General features: G+C 39.0%; 3 protein-coding genes across 3 annotated transcripts; 2 read left to right on the top strand and 1 right to left on the bottom strand.

The window, feature by feature from the left end:
* The first annotated feature begins 275 nt into the window (after positions 1–275).
* LOC130928832 (gastrula zinc finger protein XlCGF57.1-like) lies at positions 276–3,246 on the top strand. Its single transcript, XM_057855598.1, has 2 exons — positions 276–731; positions 1,878–3,246. Exons 1-2 carry the CDS (start codon positions 698–700, stop codon positions 3,086–3,088), a joined length of 1,245 nt encoding a protein of 414 aa, XP_057711581.1. The 5' UTR covers positions 276–697; the 3' UTR covers positions 3,089–3,246.
* A 748-nt stretch (positions 3,247–3,994) lies between these two features.
* LOC130928834 (oocyte zinc finger protein XlCOF8.4-like) lies at positions 3,995–8,166 on the top strand. Its single transcript, XM_057855603.1, has 2 exons — positions 3,995–4,485; positions 5,092–8,166. Exons 1-2 carry the CDS (start codon positions 4,239–4,241, stop codon positions 5,826–5,828), a joined length of 984 nt encoding a protein of 327 aa, XP_057711586.1. The 5' UTR covers positions 3,995–4,238; the 3' UTR covers positions 5,829–8,166.
* Positions 6,106–17,449, bottom strand: ttll12 (tubulin tyrosine ligase-like family, member 12). Its single transcript, XM_057855595.1, has 14 exons — positions 17,172–17,449; positions 16,332–16,495; positions 16,062–16,260; positions 15,831–15,990; positions 14,193–14,326; positions 13,072–13,148; positions 12,860–12,976; positions 12,597–12,785; positions 10,391–10,502; positions 10,134–10,285; positions 9,924–10,005; positions 9,485–9,553; positions 7,077–7,215; positions 6,106–6,950 (listed from the first exon to the last, which is right to left on the bottom strand). Exons 1-14 carry the CDS (start codon positions 17,313–17,315, stop codon positions 6,799–6,801), a joined length of 1,890 nt encoding a protein of 629 aa, XP_057711578.1. The 5' UTR covers positions 17,316–17,449; the 3' UTR covers positions 6,106–6,798.
* Between the last annotated feature and the right edge of the window lie 39 nt (positions 17,450–17,488).

Below are 17,488 nucleotides of genomic sequence, written 5' to 3'. Positions count from 1 at the left end.
AGGAAAACCAGTTGCAGTTTCACCAAATCCCCACAGGAGGGCAGCTTTGAAACAAATATTGTGCTATCATTTATTTGTAAATATTTTAAGATTTCTATTTTCTACTAGAGTACTTTGCAATTTTACGATTTGGGAAAAGCAGAAAGGAAAAGAAGAAGAAGCACTGTAAAGCATTTTATTCATTAGTTGTCGAATAAAGTTGTCTATTTTATAATCATATTGCTGTGACACCGTTAAAACCCTGTGACCTCTATGGGACGCATCAGACGCGACCATATGGGCGTAGTTTGTAGGAACGTCGCATCATGTGGGCGTAGTTTGTATCGACGTGGCGTGGTTCGGAGCGGCTGCAGTCAGGTTTTATCGTGAAGAGAGTGACGTGAACGCCCCCCAGAACAGGTCGCTCGTCTCGCTTCTCCTCAATTTGAGTTTCTTAACTAAAGTGAAGCCTCGAAGACGAGTCCAGCATAAGCGACTTGATGGACTAAACCATCACTCTGTCAATCCTGAAGTCATTTCGCCGCTCCTTGAAGCTTTGCGGCCTATTTTAGCTTAGCATAGCCTAGCCTAGCCACATCTTCGTTCGTTGCGAAAATGTCCAGAACGACGCAGGAGCAACTTTAATACACACGAGAACCCACAGGGAGAAATCGTTTGTCTGCTCATACGTCATCACTTCTCTACTGTTTGCAAAACAATGCAAGCAAAAGCTGTTCTTCAGAGACTAGAAGGTTCGTTCACTTGGGATTTCTTTATAGTAGTGATGTGGATTCAAACATTCAATGAAATGGGTATATTTTAGGTGCATTTAAGTAACGTTTCGGGAGCATTTGAGTACATCTAAAAGTGTTTAGTTATCTTTTCGGAAGCATTGAAGTACATTTAGATGTATTAAGGTAAGGGATTCAAGAGTGTCCTCAAATGAATAGGAAGTAACTCAAAATCTGGCTGCGAATGCTCTGCTTTCAGTGCCATTGACGGCGCTCCACGTCCAATCCAGTCCAAATGAATTGGATGTCGAGTGCCGGTGTTGAACCGAAAAATGCCCCCCCCCTGCGTGAAATGCCCCCCCTGACGGGAACGCTTATTTATAACGCTTTATTGAGGTGAAAACATCAAATGTTTTCATGGACGCATTACAGTAATGGGTTTACGACTGTAAAATCGGTTTTAAATAAATAAATTACACAAAATAGTAGTAATGTATTTTAGTAAAAAATAGTGGACTGGGCCACATAACCATCTTTGAACAGAAATGTATTCGTCTTCAGGTTTTCACGACCATATCCCAATGACAATCACAAAGGTATGACATTTATTAGTAAAATAGCAGAGTAAAATAATACATATTCACAGTACAAGAAAATCGTTTCCATGTCCGTCGTTTGGTAAGAAAAAGCTGTATGAGTGACATGTGGGCGCTCAATAATCAAATAAATAAGTAAATAAAAAACGCTCAATAAAGCGTTATAAATAAGCGTTCACGCAGGGGCGGCTATTTTTCGGCACAACGCCGGCAAGTGAGCTAACGTAGACACTATTGTAATAGAAGATTTTGGTAACAGTGACACGAGATATCGATTCTTTGTGACAGCATATCGATAACCTTTTGGGCTACAAAGTATCGCGATATATCACCTGTTCCGTATCTTGTCACGCTCTTATTTTACACTGTGATCGGGTTGGGCTTTACCATCTGGCAACTCTGCTAGTCAATTGAAAATGTATGGCTCGTAATGATGCGTAAAGTACGACAACTAGCTGAAGCTGTACAACAAGCAAAAATGGGAAAGAATTCCACCTAGGAAAAGCTTCAACATTCAAAAACAACAACCTCAATTTTTCATAAAGTATATCATTTTTGTGGTGACTTGCAGGTATCAGAAAATATCCTGATCCCGAGCAACTGGAGCTAGGGATTCCTGGCATTCAAGACGAAACGCCGGTTCCCCAAATCAAACAGGAGGAGCCTGAACCCCCTCAGCAGCAAAGGAGAGAAAAGCAGCTCCCAATCAAAAAGGAGAAGGAAGAGCCGCCGTATGTCGAAGAGGCGGAAGATATTAAGTCGACTCGTGAATCCCAAGCAAACCTCCTCATCCCTCCACTCTCAGATAGTGACGATGCCACGTCACCATCCCCTTACACCAAAGATCACGCTGACAAAAGCTGGGAATGTGTTCAGTGTGGAAAAACTTATGGTAAAAAGTCAACTTTGACAAAGCATATGAGAACCCACACTGGGGAGAAAGCTTTTGCCTGCACAGTTTGTGAGAAAAGATTTACTCAGAAGGGTGATTTGAAAATACACACAGTGACCCACACTGGTGAGAAACCATTCTCCTGCTTAGTTTGCAGTCAAAGATTCTCTGTAAAAGCAAAATTAGAAACACATGCAAGAACCCACACGGCAGAAAAACTTTTTTCCTGCTCGTTGTGCGGCAAAGGATTCCCCGCAAAGGCCGATTTAACAAATCACACGAGAACCCACACCGGGGAGAAACCTTTTGTCTGCTCGTTTTGCGGCAAAAGATTCACGCAAAGGGGACAGTTAACGCAACACACGAGAACCCACACTGGAGAGAAACCTTTTTCCTGCTTAATTTGCGGTCGAGCATTTTCCAAAAAGCAAACATTAGCAAGCCACACGAGAATCCACACTGGCGAGAAACCCTTTTCTTGTTCAATTTGCGGTCAAAGATTCACTCAGAACGCAAACTTGAAAATGCACTCGAGAAGCCACACCGGCGAGAAACCTTTTTCCTGCTTGCTTTGTGGTCAAAAATTCACTAAAAAGGCCAGCTTACAAACACACAACAGAACCCACACTGGCGAGAAACCATTCACCTGCTCAGACTGTGGCCAAAGATTCACTCGGAGTGACAGCTTAAAAGTTCATAAGAGAATTCACACAGGAGAAAAACCTTTCTCCTGCTCAGATTGTGGCCAAACATTCACCCAGAAGGAAAGCTTAAAAATACATCAAAGAACCCACACGGGTGAGAAGCCTTTTTCCTGCTCACTTTGTAATCAAAGGTTCACACAGAAGGGAAATTTAGAAATACATAGGAGAATACATAGTAGTCAGTAACCTTATTTTCACTGATTTTTTGTATGCTGTAGACATGTTATTAGATAAATCATAATTTTGAACTGCTGTTCTGTAATGTTGAAATTTGACTTTCAAATTTTTTTTGTTGAATTATAATAAAGTTCTGCTTTTGGGGAAAAAAAAAAGTTTTTAGGAGGGCTATTTCTTGATGTAACTACATAATACGGGTTGAAATCGACCCTAACAACATAATTACCACTAACTTACTACTACAACACATTTTGCATAGCAACCTTGTTGTCAAAATAAAAAAATAATAAAGATTAAGATTAAAAGCATACTTTTAAAAAATTTCAAACAGATGCTAAATCAAGTTGTGAAAGTTAAAATACATATAAGATAATACTGTACAGATCATTTCATTTATGGTGCAAATTACTGATCACAGGCATCGAAGGCAAAAAAAATTTAGTCTCTTTTGTGTACTACTGCTGAAATTAATCCATTTAAAATGTCTGCCTCTACTAGTGACAAAACACAAAATAATAATAATAATTCAAATTCACCATAAATGTAGCAGAAGTTGTCTGGCTAATCACAAATAGTTCATTATTCACAAAGGTACGTGTCAACTGAAGGAAAACACTTAGAAAATTAGTAGTTTATCAAAATAGCTGTCGTGTAACTAATTTTAATGGTAGTTTTGAAAGAAATGACTACATTTTTAGACTTGTTTTACTGAATGAACTCGTTCTAAACCAATTTTGGTTGTTGATTTTAAATCTGCCATTTTTTTCTCAGTATGCTTTTGAATAGTTTGTTAAACAGATTTTTTGGAATATTGTCACCAAATAACATTTTAACTTTTGCATGATTACATCCATTTTACTGATTATATTAGCTACAAAAACCGGTCCCCTGTTGGTGGCAGTATGACGCAAAAATGTCAAAATTCCAAAAGAAGAAGAAAGACTCGCTAAGCCGGACATTTTTCCCTCACACAGTTCTCTTGGCACGCGTCGTTTCTCCTCAGTTTCCATCGTTTTACCTGACCTGAATTCTCGATTATTATTTTACATAGTCAAACATTTTACAATCGGCGCTTGTTGAAGCTTGGCGGCCTTCTTTAGCAAACCTAGCTTAGCTTAACACGTCGTCAAGAAAGCGTCTGACGCGACGTAGTGTCAACATGAGTCCAAAAACAATTAGTCCTGACATCGTGGATCTACGGAAATCACTAAATGGCATGAGAGAAGAAATGAGGAAATTATCTAAACAACAAGAGGAGCTACTACTGACAGTACGACAGCTGAAAGAACAAAATGAGGAAAAAGACAAAGAAATTGCGGCCCTGGCCGGCCGTGTGGCAAATTTGGAGCAGTACTCCAGCATCAATAATGTGATGATTTCGGGATCACCAAGCAAAGGGATCAGTGGTAGGTATTTAGGACATTTTTGTTGTCGTTTCATTAAAACCCATCTCGCTTGAAAGGCCCTTTAAAGTTCAAAATTACAAGCCATAACCCTTTAATCAGCTGTAGATAATGTCCCGCCCTCGACCCCACCAATTGTGTCTTGGTCCAGATTGCTGTAGGCTTCGTAAACTAAGGTTGGAGAAATAAGACTATGCTTAAATGTCGTGCACTTGTACTACATGGTTTTTTTTTTTAACTTATTCAACAAGCACGTATACTTAAAAAAGGGGAACGCGTACATAATATTACTCAACTATGGTGACTTGTACTACAACTTTGTGCACTTTTACCAAAAGTACATGTTTTTGCGTTTACTTGTACTAGAAGCGCGTGTACTTGTACTACAAGTGTGTGTACTTGCATGTACTAGTAGGCATCCTCCAAGCGCGTGTACTTGCGTATACTGGTTCGGGAAGTAGCATGGAAGTACCCTAAATGTACAGGAAGTGACCTAAAATGAACTCTATGGCTTCCATCGACAATGACAGACATCCAATTCACTTAAAATGGTAGGACTGCTCATCTTTCACTGCTTCAGTATGGCGGCTGTTTGATCTTGTTTTGCAGGCATCAGACAATGTCTTGACCCAGAGTCTCCCGGCGTTAAAGAGGAAGTGGAGCTCATCCAAATCAAACAGGAGGAACCTGAGCCCCCTCGCCAGCAAAAAAGAGAGGAGCAACTCCCCGTCGAAAAGGTGGAGGAAGAGACGCAGTCCATTAAAATGGAGAAAGAGGAGCAAGATATCACCAGTTGGACTGGTGAATCCCAAGCAGACAGCCTCATCCCTCCGCTATCAGATAGCGACAACACGTCGTCACACTTGCCTAACAACGAAGATTTGGAAAAGCATATGAAGAGCCTCACCGGAGGAAAACCATTTCCCTGCTCATTTTGTGGCCAAAGTTTCCGTAAAAAGGGACACTTAACAGAACACACGAGAATCCACACTGGAGAGAAACCATTCGCCTGCTCAGATTGTGGCCAAAGATTCGATCGGAGTTTAAAATTACAAAGACACATAAGAAAGCACACGGGAGAAAAACCTTTTACCTGCTCAGCTTGCGGTAAAGGATTCGCTAATAAGTCGGATTTAATAAAGCACGCAAGAACGCACACGGGGGAAAAACCTTTTGCCTGCTCTGTTTGCGGTCGAAAATTCACTTGGGAGGCCAACTTAAGAATGCACGTGAGAATTCACTCTGGTGAGAAACCTTACGCCTGCTCAGTTTGTGGTCGAAAATTCCTTCGGAAGTACGCCTTGAAAATACACACGAGAACCCACGCTGCCGTGTTTGCTGTGTAAATCCCGCTTGTGGCATTACGGTATTCTCGACCACTATACACTGCGAGCTCGTCACATTGCTTTTATGACATTCAAGTCTCGTTTCTCCAGTTGACATTGCTTTTTGAGATACTACGGCGCTGGAAACGAGACGGTAATGCGGAATAAATCAAGTTTGTCAAATGCTGAAACTCCGAAAGGCTTTTTTTTTTTTGCTCAGAAGAACAATTATTTTCGTCAAGATGTGTTTTTATTTGTTATGCTTTTGTCAAATTATTACATAGATTTTAAACATCTCTAGTGTTTGACTTGCACTGTCATTTTTTGTAGTTTTAATAAAATTGAAGCAGAAATAATTTAATTTTATGGCTGATTTAAAATTCCATGGAAAAGAAGAGAAACTGCATGCTGCTGCTAAATGTAATCCACTTAAAATGGCGCTATCTAACGGCAACATGAGGTTCAGTCTTGGCAAGCTTTTAACTGGCCAGAAATGTAGCATGAGTTGTCTGACTCCAGCACCCCCCTCCAAGGACTCTTAAGTGTGGTGAAATACTTTTTTTTTTTTTAATGAACTTATTTCACGATGCACTTGACGGCGCAATGTACGTCATCTCTCGATCGACACCCTCATAGCTAGAGAGCGGGAACGTTAGGAACTAAAACTTCAAGATTTCATACAAGTTGTGTGGAAAAAAAATACTCCCAGATAATTACTAAGGAAGAAGTGTGCCTCCACCTCTGAGTCCTACAACAAATTAGGGGCATGTGTCAATGGCTACATCTTGTCAGAAAACATAGTAATGAAGAACAAATAGGTAAAACACAACTACTGCTATTAGTACTGCAAATAAATCGCTGTATTTAAGTACTGTAGTAGACCAAGGGCGTCCAAACTTTATTTATCAAAGTTCTAACTGTAAGGCCTAATTTTCTATAAAAATGAAGCCAGCTTGATGGGAAAATAAAACATGTGAGTTGTAGTAAACAATCATGCAATCTGTGTAACAGGGCAGTCTTCCGGCTGGTCCAAGAACAGTGTCTGGAACATGTGGTTGTAGAAGTCAGGGTGGTATTTACAAGCCCGTTCGCAGTCTGGGCTGAAGTTAAACTCTAGAATCTGAGGAATCATGATACGATCGCCTGTTGGGTATTACAAAAAAAATACATTATACATACTCTCACTAGAGTAATATGACTAACCATGGTCCAAGATCCTACTTAATGAACAGCAGTCAACAATAATGTCAGCTTTTTTAGAATACTTGCCATTTTCCTCCGTTCTCCACTTCAGCATGAGGTCGACAGCATAGATTGCTCGGGAAGGCGGGTATGGACAAACACCATACGGGGCAGGTCGAGATGAATAAGCCTGGAAGAGCCTCTTGAAAGCTTCAAACAATTGTGCCTAAAAGAAAAAAAATATGACGGCAATTGTCAAAACCCCATGTTTAAAAAAAATAATAAAACTGCCACGCTGCCACACACGCATCTCCAATAAGAACAATCTACTAAAGTCATATTTTACAGACACAAGTGTTAACAACAAGCCCAATAAAGAGCTTGTGTAGCGTCATCCATTTCCACAGATATTTATTATTCATTTATTATGCGTAGTTCTTCCCAGCTTCTCTCTGTATCTGACAAGTAGGGGTCTAAAAAAATCCAGCGCGACCCGGGCCGATCAATTAACTTGATTTGGAGGCCCGAACCAGAAAAAAAAACAAAAAAAAACAGGATTTTATATTTTATTTGTTTGGACTCAAGTGGAGGAGGAAAAGCAGGGATGCGATGCGTGGTTGCGTTTTGTGTGATCACATTTGTGATAATGCCTGTTCATAATGATAACAAATTAAAGCATGTCTTTTGTAACGAATTCTCCCAGCTTTTGTATTTGTGTGTCTATTCTATCGGACAGATATAGTGGATTTGACATTTATTTTAATTTCTTCGAGTTGGCAGAAAAAAACGCAAGTATTTTTAATGTTTAAATAGTCTATATATTTTTATGATCATTATAAATGCATTCACACAACGAAATAACGCTGGAAAAGTTGGTTAAATATATTTCTCGTATGAGAGCAAAGCGTCACATTCGTTTACATTCAGCAAAGCCGACACAGGTTTCTTTATCGCATCTTCAACAATCAATTTGAAGCCTTTCCATGCCCCACTCTCCTTTTCCTACCGTATATGCCGTCTTCAGTTTGTTTTTCACTTCTTATATATTGAAAAGGAAGTACCAGGATGCGGACTCGAAGGGCACCGGGGCGGGATTAAAAAGATTAAAAGATTAAAAAGAGGGCGAAGCCACGGCATTCACGTCTCTCTCCGTTTTATCCAAATTATTTATTTTATAAAAAGTATTCCTTAGTTTAACACCTATACATCGTTTTAGTATACATATATGAATATATATTTACTAAAAAAAAAAAAAGCGAGAGAGAAGTCTGGCGCGACCCGAACGAAAATAATTGACATTTTGGCGCCACCCGGGTAGGATCTATTCTCTACAAAAAAAAAAGCTAGTTGAATTAAAGGTGCAATGCAAAGGAAAATTGATCAGATCTTTAAAAGAAAGGAAAGAGTTGATTTTATTTGGGTGGTTCAGAACACGTTCCATGTTAATGTGTACTTATTTTTGTAAGGCTACTTATTTATTTCCTTAAAATTAAAAAGTCAGTTTGCTTTTTCTTCAAAATATATCCCATTTCACTGTGCATAATATAAGTCATTTCTACTTTTTTTTTTTTTTTTTAAGGAATTTTACTTACATATTTATTATTAAAAAAACAAAAGTCAGTGTTTACAGTATATTATCTTCAATTTTAAAGTATATCCTATGTTCTTGAATACCGGGAGTTAAAATTGTTTCGCTTTTAAATTTGAGGAAATATAAAAATTGGAGTTTTAGATGGAATTTTGTAAATCAGTGAAAAAATACAATTTTGAATGGAAATCGGTTTCTCATTTATGCCTTGTTCCAGTGTAATGCAGTAGCCTAATGCATGTATGAGACCTATTAATTCATTCATTCATTTTCTAAGACGCTAAAGCTCACGAAGTTCACGAGGGTGCTGGAGCCAAGTGAGGTCCGGCAAGAAATTTTAGCCACTTTCACCTCTGGTTAAGAGACACTATTTTTGACAGAGCAGGTGAGCCTGACACAAAGAGGCGCTTTAGTATCTTGGAAAACAAAAAAGCAGCCTACTCTCGCACTATCCACATGCGTGGCGGAGTATATTGCTGTCGCTGCAACTATTCAAGAGTGTTTATATCTTACACAGCTTTTGAGTGGCATTGATGGACATGTATATGGACTGCTCAGATTGTATGAGGACAACCAAGGTACAATTGATTTGACTAAGAGCCTAGTCACTAGACAGCTATGCAAACATGTTGACATTGAGTACCACTTCATTCGTCCCACTCTAACTGGGGGAAAATTATTGTTAGAATATTGTCCAACTGACCAGATGTTAGCAGATGTGATAACCAAGCCTGAAACAAACATGTTCGAGGAATGATTGAAATCTTAGTGATGCAATATGACAAAGAAGCAACTTAGTAAAGGTCGCAGACCCAGCCAAACAATGAAAAAAGTTTGACTTATACATCAGAAAAGTGTGGAACACAAATGTTGTTAGGATAGAATCTCAAACTTTGACGTTGCTCACCTCTACGTCTTTCCATGTATGCTGAGGGTACTGTTTTTCAAACATGGGAATAAACTCATCAAAGTGAACCTGGTAAGAGAGAAATCGATTGTTCAATTCGATATCACCTCATATTAGTGGTTAAATGAACGTTCAAGAAATGGAAATATGATGATCATAATTAAAAATCAGTGCAAAAGCCCAGCAAAATGCATCTCCGGAACTGTCACTGCATTGGCATGTCCTATGATGGCAAATACAAATATGTTTGGTCCACGACCACATATTATGCTCCTTTCATGTGGTGTCGCAGTTATGGTAAATAGCATAGTTGTCCGATGTCGGCCGATAAATCAAATGTTTAAATGCAATTCCACATCATAGCATTCTGCTTCTTTTCAAATCTTACGCAACATCCCAACATCATTTGATTTGATAGTTCAAAATGTATTCATTGTACCTGCTTTAGCTCCACGCCCTCTGTATAGTTCATAACCGTAAAATGTTTCTGGTAGTCATCAAAATGGTCCAGGGAGAAAGGTCTGAACATGTTGATTTGAGTGAAGACATGACAAAATGTTGTATCAGGGTTATTTTGTGATGATGATTACACACCATGAAATTAGGAAGTATTTTATTGAAGTAAAAATAAGGAATAATCATGCAATACCTATTTGCAAAGCGCAACCAGAAGACATTGTAGGCATAGAGACGTAGCGGCTTTACAGAACGCAACATCAACATGTATCGGAAGTCAAACTTCACCGGTCCAATGTCCTCCCTCTCAAACAGCACTGGATCCTCCAGGTATTTACAGACAACCTGAAGTACCCCCCAAAAAACAAATTCTGCATGAAATAGTTACCATCATTGCAAGTTAATGTACACATGCAATGTTAAAACACTTGCTAGTTCAAAAAACATTACCTTTGGTGTACTCTCTCTCTGTCGGATGATGTAGTTCAGATTGTTAGTGATGTGTATGTCCATCCCACGTGCCAAATTCCACGGCTTACATATCCAGTGATTATCTTGACCCCTACATTATAAAAACAATTCTTTTCAGGTTGGTTGTAACAAAAAAAAAAAAAAAAAAAAAAGTTATAAGGGGTTCAACTTTCGATTATTCAAGTAATCGCCACCAGAAGGCAGTGTATCGCCCCAAGTCAATAAAACAAAATTCAACAATTTCATAACAAACCTTTACAACGCCACTCTAATTAAACGAATCATCGAAGCAGAAAAATCTAATTCAAAGTCTTCCCAAAAAATGATGTGATATCCGTTAGGGGTGTGACAAAATATCGAAATGGTGATATATCGTGATACTTTGTATCCCAAAAGGTTATCGATATGCTCCTGTCAAGAATCGAGATATCGTTTTGAAAAGGTGTCAATTAAAAAAAAGAATTCTTAAAAAGGCTGCCATTAACGGTCCTCGAAGCCCAATCCATTTAGACTGGGAACGTTCGTTCATTCAAAACCAGAGTATTCACATTCATTCGGTACGATTTTCGGGGCATTTAAAGGTCACTTGCTGTTCATTTTAGGGCAGACATGTCCAAAGTCCGGCCCGGGGGCCAAATGCGGCCCATGGTCAAATTTCATCCGGCCCCCAGCCTCTGTCATAAAATCAATAACGTCTAGCCCGCACACAGACTTAATAAATTGGTCAGCAGTACTGCAACCAGCATATGAAGTAGCTTACACACGAAATGCTGCTCCTCATCTACCCACTAAATGGCAGCAGCACTTTAACCCTTTATTGCCAAATGTATCACATTTGATACACTTAAATTTAATTTACACTACACTTAAATAATTTAAAGATTTTGAGACTTTTTTAGAATTTTGACATTTCTTTTTGAAAAAAAAAATGATGGATGCAAGTCAACACATGCATCTGCAGGTTCCATGAGAAAAAAACATGATTTAGCATGGGTTATAGATATTAGAGCACTTATTGCACATATTCATTTTGACTTTTCTTTTTACAAATTTGAAAAATAGGTTTCATTAGGACCTTTTTTTCAAATTTTGGGATTCTCTGATAATTGCTTCATGTTGCAGGTATTTAAGGGCTAAGCAACATTACTCTGTGTGACCCATTACTTCCATTTTCTAAAATGGCGACAATCAACAAAAAAAAAGAAAGTTTACTGTGACGGCCGACGCTTCAAGGATAGGTGGAAATTGGACTATTTCTTCACAAAAATACGCAACAACTGTGTCTTGCCTCATTTGTAAAGAGACAGTGGCTGTTTTTAAAGATTTCAATGTGAGGCGATATTACCAAACAAGACACGCTGACATGTACGACAAGATTACAGGGAATATACACAGCGAGAAATTGAAGCAACTTGAAGCTAGTTTAATTTCACAGCAGTCGTGTTTTGCAAGAGCCCGAGAGTCGAAAGAGAATGCCACAAAGGCTAGTTGCAAGATTGTTGAAATTATTCATTAAAAAAATAATAAAGCAAATGTGACACACTGAGTGGCTTGTCAAATTTTGCTTAAATATATTGTTCTACGTAAAAACGACGTGAGCCAAGGTCGGCCCCCCACATTTTTACTACGCCAAATCTGGCCACCTTTGCAAAAAGTTGGGACACCCCTGTTTTAGAGCATTTACAGGTCATTTCCTGTTGAGTTTGAGTCACTGCCTATTCATTTGGGTGATTCCCAGGTCACTTCCTGTTCTGTAACGCATAATAAACAGCAAGTGACCCATAAAATACCCCAAAATTAACAGGAAGCAACTGAAAATCAACAGGTAAATGACCTTAAATGGCCCAAAATTACTCATTGCCTGGCATTGGCTGCCACTGACGGCCATAGACGTTCAATCCGTTTGAAGTGGGAGGGATGGCAGCGAATGAACGAATGTTCATTCGCTGCCACCCTCCCAGTTCAAATGGATTGGACGTCTACTAGTGATAAACTCATTCCAATTCACAGCCGAGGCTTGTTTTTCTGTTTATTAGCTTTTTGTAGAATATCCTAGAATGATTTCCTGCCCAATGTATTGATAATCGTTCTAGCTCTATATCATCAGATCTTTATCGTGAGCTTAGTATCGCAAATCGTATCGTATCGTGAGGTACCAAGAGGTTCCCACTCCTAATATCCGTACCTCTGCTGTCTCTCTTGATAGTGTCTTATAAACTGTGGAAGCTCTGTCTGGAGGTTGAAAGTCTTTGGTATCACATCCAAACCGCTCTGAACTCTTCGGGCCACAGCGGCAAGGCAGTCCTTCACGGTGATGAGGTTCTCACAGGGAAATTGGTTCAGCATGACGTGAGGTCGCTCCACGCTCAGCTTTCTGTCAGAGCAAAGGTAAGCGACATTTTTGGACACGAACATTTATAAACTATTCCCGTTGAACTCAAAACTCACCTGTAGTCTTTGATGTGGTTGTAGCTCCAAATGATATCCGCCTCCTCCTCGTTTTCCGTCAACTCAAAACGCTTGTGCGTCAAATTGTTCGCCACTTGTGACATTTCAGAGTACACCCTGGAAACAAATTTGAAAACATTAATAAAAAGAAAAGTTAATCACCTTGAGTTTTACTAACTGTCGAAGGAATGTTGTAAAAATACAAGACATACTTGAGTATTCTGTCATTGGATAGTGGTGAGGGGTTAATTTCCACAGGAAGCTGCTCTTTGTTCTCCTGCCAAACTGCCTGTATCGATCACAGACACAATACTGAGACCAAATGCATTGAATGATAAAAAGTAGGGTATTTTCCAGACTGTAAGTCGCACTTTTTTTCGTACTTTGGCTGAGTCTGCAACTTCTATAATGTTAAAAAATAGAATTTGGCATCTGAAATGTTATACTGGCTGACCATGGAGTAAACATTTGCCAAAACCTGCCGGGATAGGGCGCTCTTGGCCTGTGATTAAGAAGCCAAGAAAAGTTCTGACAGTATTGACTTTATTTACTAGCTATCAAACCAAACCAGTATCATGATTACATTTGATTTAATTAATAAAGTTCTATGTTCGTAAGTCTGCGAACGTTGTTTATTTCGGACAGAAATATAAGCAGACTAATGTTCGTCATGACTCTTTTTGACAAGAGTTGAAGCTACAAAAAGTAGCTACATAAATATGGACAGTCTAAAATTGTCTCTCCAGCCACGTGAGGAAAGATATGTGGTCTGACATGCGAACGTAATATACACAAAATGTTTTGGAGGCTAGATGGATGACAGCTTGACACTGGAAACGAGTAATTGAAGCCAGGAGTTAATGCAGAGTGTGGGAAGCTGCTACAGCTAGGTAAGCTAAGCTAAGGGGGCAGTAGGTGAGCTGAGTGTTAGCCAAAGACATGGAATATAAGGCTGTATGAATGCTTCAAAAATTGAAAAAAGTTGACAAAGTGGCCATTACTGAGCTAAAGTGCGACAATGTTATAGATTGCTAAGCTAAAGAGTGCTAACATCAGCACTAGCAGCACCACTGCTATTCGTTACAGTGTGCAAGACGGCGGCAACAGTTTTGGAAACTCTTTTTGTGCTGAAGTAATACTGCGTTTCAACTACTTGCCAACAAATTGGCACATTTTTTTGACGCGCTCGACTTACAGTCCACAGCGACTTATAGTCCGGAAAATACGGGAATGGAAATTTGAGGGGGAAAAAAACATTGCTATTTAGAACTCATGCTGCACTTTAACTAGTTTTTTTCAAAATCATAATTTGCATTAATGTTATTGTCCCCACCTCATAGTATGAATCTGGCGGTTCTGTAGTTTTTGGACAAACTGCTTGTAGATCAGCAGGTGTCCATGGTAACAAACGGCACTGTCTAACCAGATGATCAGTCTCGCCGTATGCAAAGTCACGGGTTATTTCATCTGTGCAAATAAATCATTCAAATTGAAAAAAGCACTTTTTTGATCAAAAATATATCATTTATGAATCCGATCTCTGCCAATAGCTGCCATCGCGATATTGGTAAATTGCTATTACATACAGGGGTGTAACGGTACACAAAAATCTCGGTACGTACCTCGGTTTTGAGGTCACTGTTCGGTTCATTTTCAGTTCAGTATAAAACAAAATGCAAAATATAAATGTGCTAGTTGTTTATTACACACCTTTGTGCTTTCAACAATAGGAACATTAGCCTATACAAAGCTAAAATTCTGCTCAAAAAGTAGCGGCTATTTTAAGATAATCCAACAACAATTTGCCTTTCAGACCCCGCGTATTTCTGAAAGAAAGAAGAAAAAAGAAGTCCTGTGCTAAAGAGAAAAGCAATCCCAATGACAAAGATTTTAACATGTAATTTACAAATGAAATGCCTCAATGAATCATTTTTTTCTAATGAACTGTTTTCAAACGCTTTATTGGTGGATTTTTGGTGGAAGTTAAAGCGGCACACAGAAATTAATAAATTTAATTGTGTAAGCTGGATCTGGATTCTTATTATTTAATTACAGGTGTTTTAGCTCATTTCAATTTATTTTATTTAAATGGGCTATTATTTATTTTATTATGTGTTTATATTTTACAAATGTGATGTAGTATTCATTTAAATTGTATGTTTTATGTTGTATAACTTTAGTTCCTATGTGAATATTAGTTCCTACTTTTTTTGTTGTGGTAGGAGGGTTTTGTATTGAACACGGGGCCTTGTTGGTTATTATTATAGCAGAGAAGACAGCAGTAAATCAACAAAGATAAGTCAACTGTGCCCCGATCTACCACTCAAGAGATCTGATGGACTCAAAAAGTGGGTTACGATTGCATATTAGTTTGAAAATCGACCGGATCCACCATATTTTTACACGAGCGACTTCCAGTCTGCCCGATCCTAGCTACCGGTAGTAGCATTGACGCAGGAGGGTGGCGTCTCGCGTCAAATAATAAACTCTGCCGTTCTTTTCGCGTGCGTCGTGTTGAGCCGCTTCTGGGACTCGTCTAACACGCGGCCGCACTACGAATGGTGTGCATCGGCTGATTGACTTTAACGCCCGCATTTCGTTGTCGCGCCGATGACGTTTCTGGGTTATATTGTCCTACCATGTTGGTCCTCATCATAGTAGAGAAGACAGAGTAAATATAATCAACACAAAGAAACTGTAACCCGATCGACTCACAGCCTCAAAAAGTAAGGATTACATTACGTCAGAAACTCGTTCGGTATGCCTCCGTTCCGAACCGAGCACCACGTACCGAAACGGTTCAATACAAATACATGTACCGTTACACCCTTAATTACATATCATAAGAAAAGGTCGTTAACATGTTGATAATGATTAATTAATTCCATTGTGTGAGTGCTTTTTGTAAATTATAAAATTTCATATTTTTCATCCCTAATCTGTAAGGTGAGGAATGCGTGTTTGCCATCACCTTCCACTTGCAAATCTCGAAGAGGCCAGAGTACGGTGAAAGCCACCTGGGCTTCGGCAAAGAAGAATGGAGCCATGCCACAGGTGGGCCGGTCAGAGTGCTGTACTGAACAACCAAACTCATCCATGATGTACCACACTGGAATCTTCTCCTCTGCAGACTGAATATTATATTATATGAAGAATCGGAAAACAAGTGCATGTCATTCAATCCAGGTCATTGTCTTTCTACCCCTTGAGAAAGCTGATAAGTCTGGTTGTAGAGCCACATGTGCTCCATCACGAGCTCGACTGCATTAGCATCACCATTCTTTCCACTAATGTCCAACCCCATGAGAGAGGCCATTCTGCTCAACAGTCCAGGAATCTGCTCCAGGTGCTGACGGGCTTGATCGACACGATATGTCCAAGCGTGGTCTATTAGAAAAATACTGCAAACACCAGTGATTACATGCGTTTCAGTTGAAAGCTAATTTTGAAAAAAAGTATTATCTCAGACTACCTTGTCGGCTGTGAAGCTTGCAATCCACTTTCGCAAGTAACAACCACTTTGGAGCGTATCACTGTGCCAGGCTTGTCCTTGAGCTCACCATTTGTTCCATCATCATTCTCATCATCATTTTGTTGAAACTGGATTATTCCAAACACCTCCCCAGCATCATAAATCTGTCGAAAAATAAAGGGGTGACATTTCTGTGAACAAATTCGACATCTTTAAAGAGTAATTTTTTTAAACAGTAAATGAAGTAAGCTCTAAAAATCGCTTGGACTATGCAGATGTATTTGTGAATCCAAAAACACGTGAAAATTGAATCTTACGTGACAAATCTCTTTACGTATGAGTCTACATTTTACCATCGAATCACCGAAGTTTAAAATATCAGAAATATGACATTAAATATGTCTTTGTTACAAAAAAAATTATAGGCCACTATTATTGAGAACAAAAAAATAACGTTCTGAAATGTGGTCGGATATACACAGTAAGTTGATTAACTTGTTATACAGGTTTAATTAAGGTGACACCTTACATTGCAAAAAACAAAACAAAAAAACTTAAAATGCACTTTTGTTCTGCGAAGTAAATTAGACGAAGTGTAGCTTGTTTTATTTTACAGTATCTTAGAAAGCTATATTTGGTACGTGGCTAGTTAAAGATAGCATGTTATGTGTACTGTATGTCGTCTCTTTTCATTCAGCACCTTCCATTTTAAAAAATATCCAGTAAATATTTCTGCATTATTTATTTTAATGGGCTGTTGCTAGGCATAGTCGTATCGTTAATTATTGAGCGTTAACGTTGCGTTATGGAGTCGAAACTAGTTTAGCATAGCACACTGACCTCATGGGTGAGTTTATGGTGTAGGCTCCTCCAATACGTTTCAGGTATACCCGACCCTTGCAATGCGTTGAGGTAGAAAAGTACGAAGTTCTTGAATTCTTCATCTTCGTCCTTTTTTAACAATTCTCCAGAAATTGCTGACATTTTTATGTCGTTATGTGTTGCTAGGTGTTGCAGTTCAACTGGTTTCCAAATGATTAAACCGCAAATTCCAGATGCGGCCGATATGTCAATGTTTGGCTAGTCCTGTTTCTCGTTCTTGCCGATTCGACAAAACACTACGTCAGTATTGTTCAACCGTAAACAAATTCATAGAT

Source organism: Corythoichthys intestinalis, chromosome 13, assembly GCF_030265065.1.
Source record: "Corythoichthys intestinalis isolate RoL2023-P3 chromosome 13, ASM3026506v1, whole genome shotgun sequence".
In the NCBI taxonomy this organism is placed as follows: Eukaryota; Metazoa; Chordata; class Actinopteri; order Syngnathiformes; family Syngnathidae; genus Corythoichthys; species Corythoichthys intestinalis.
The sequence above is the reverse complement of the archived record's forward strand: the minus strand, read 5'-3'. Positions and strand labels throughout refer to the sequence as shown.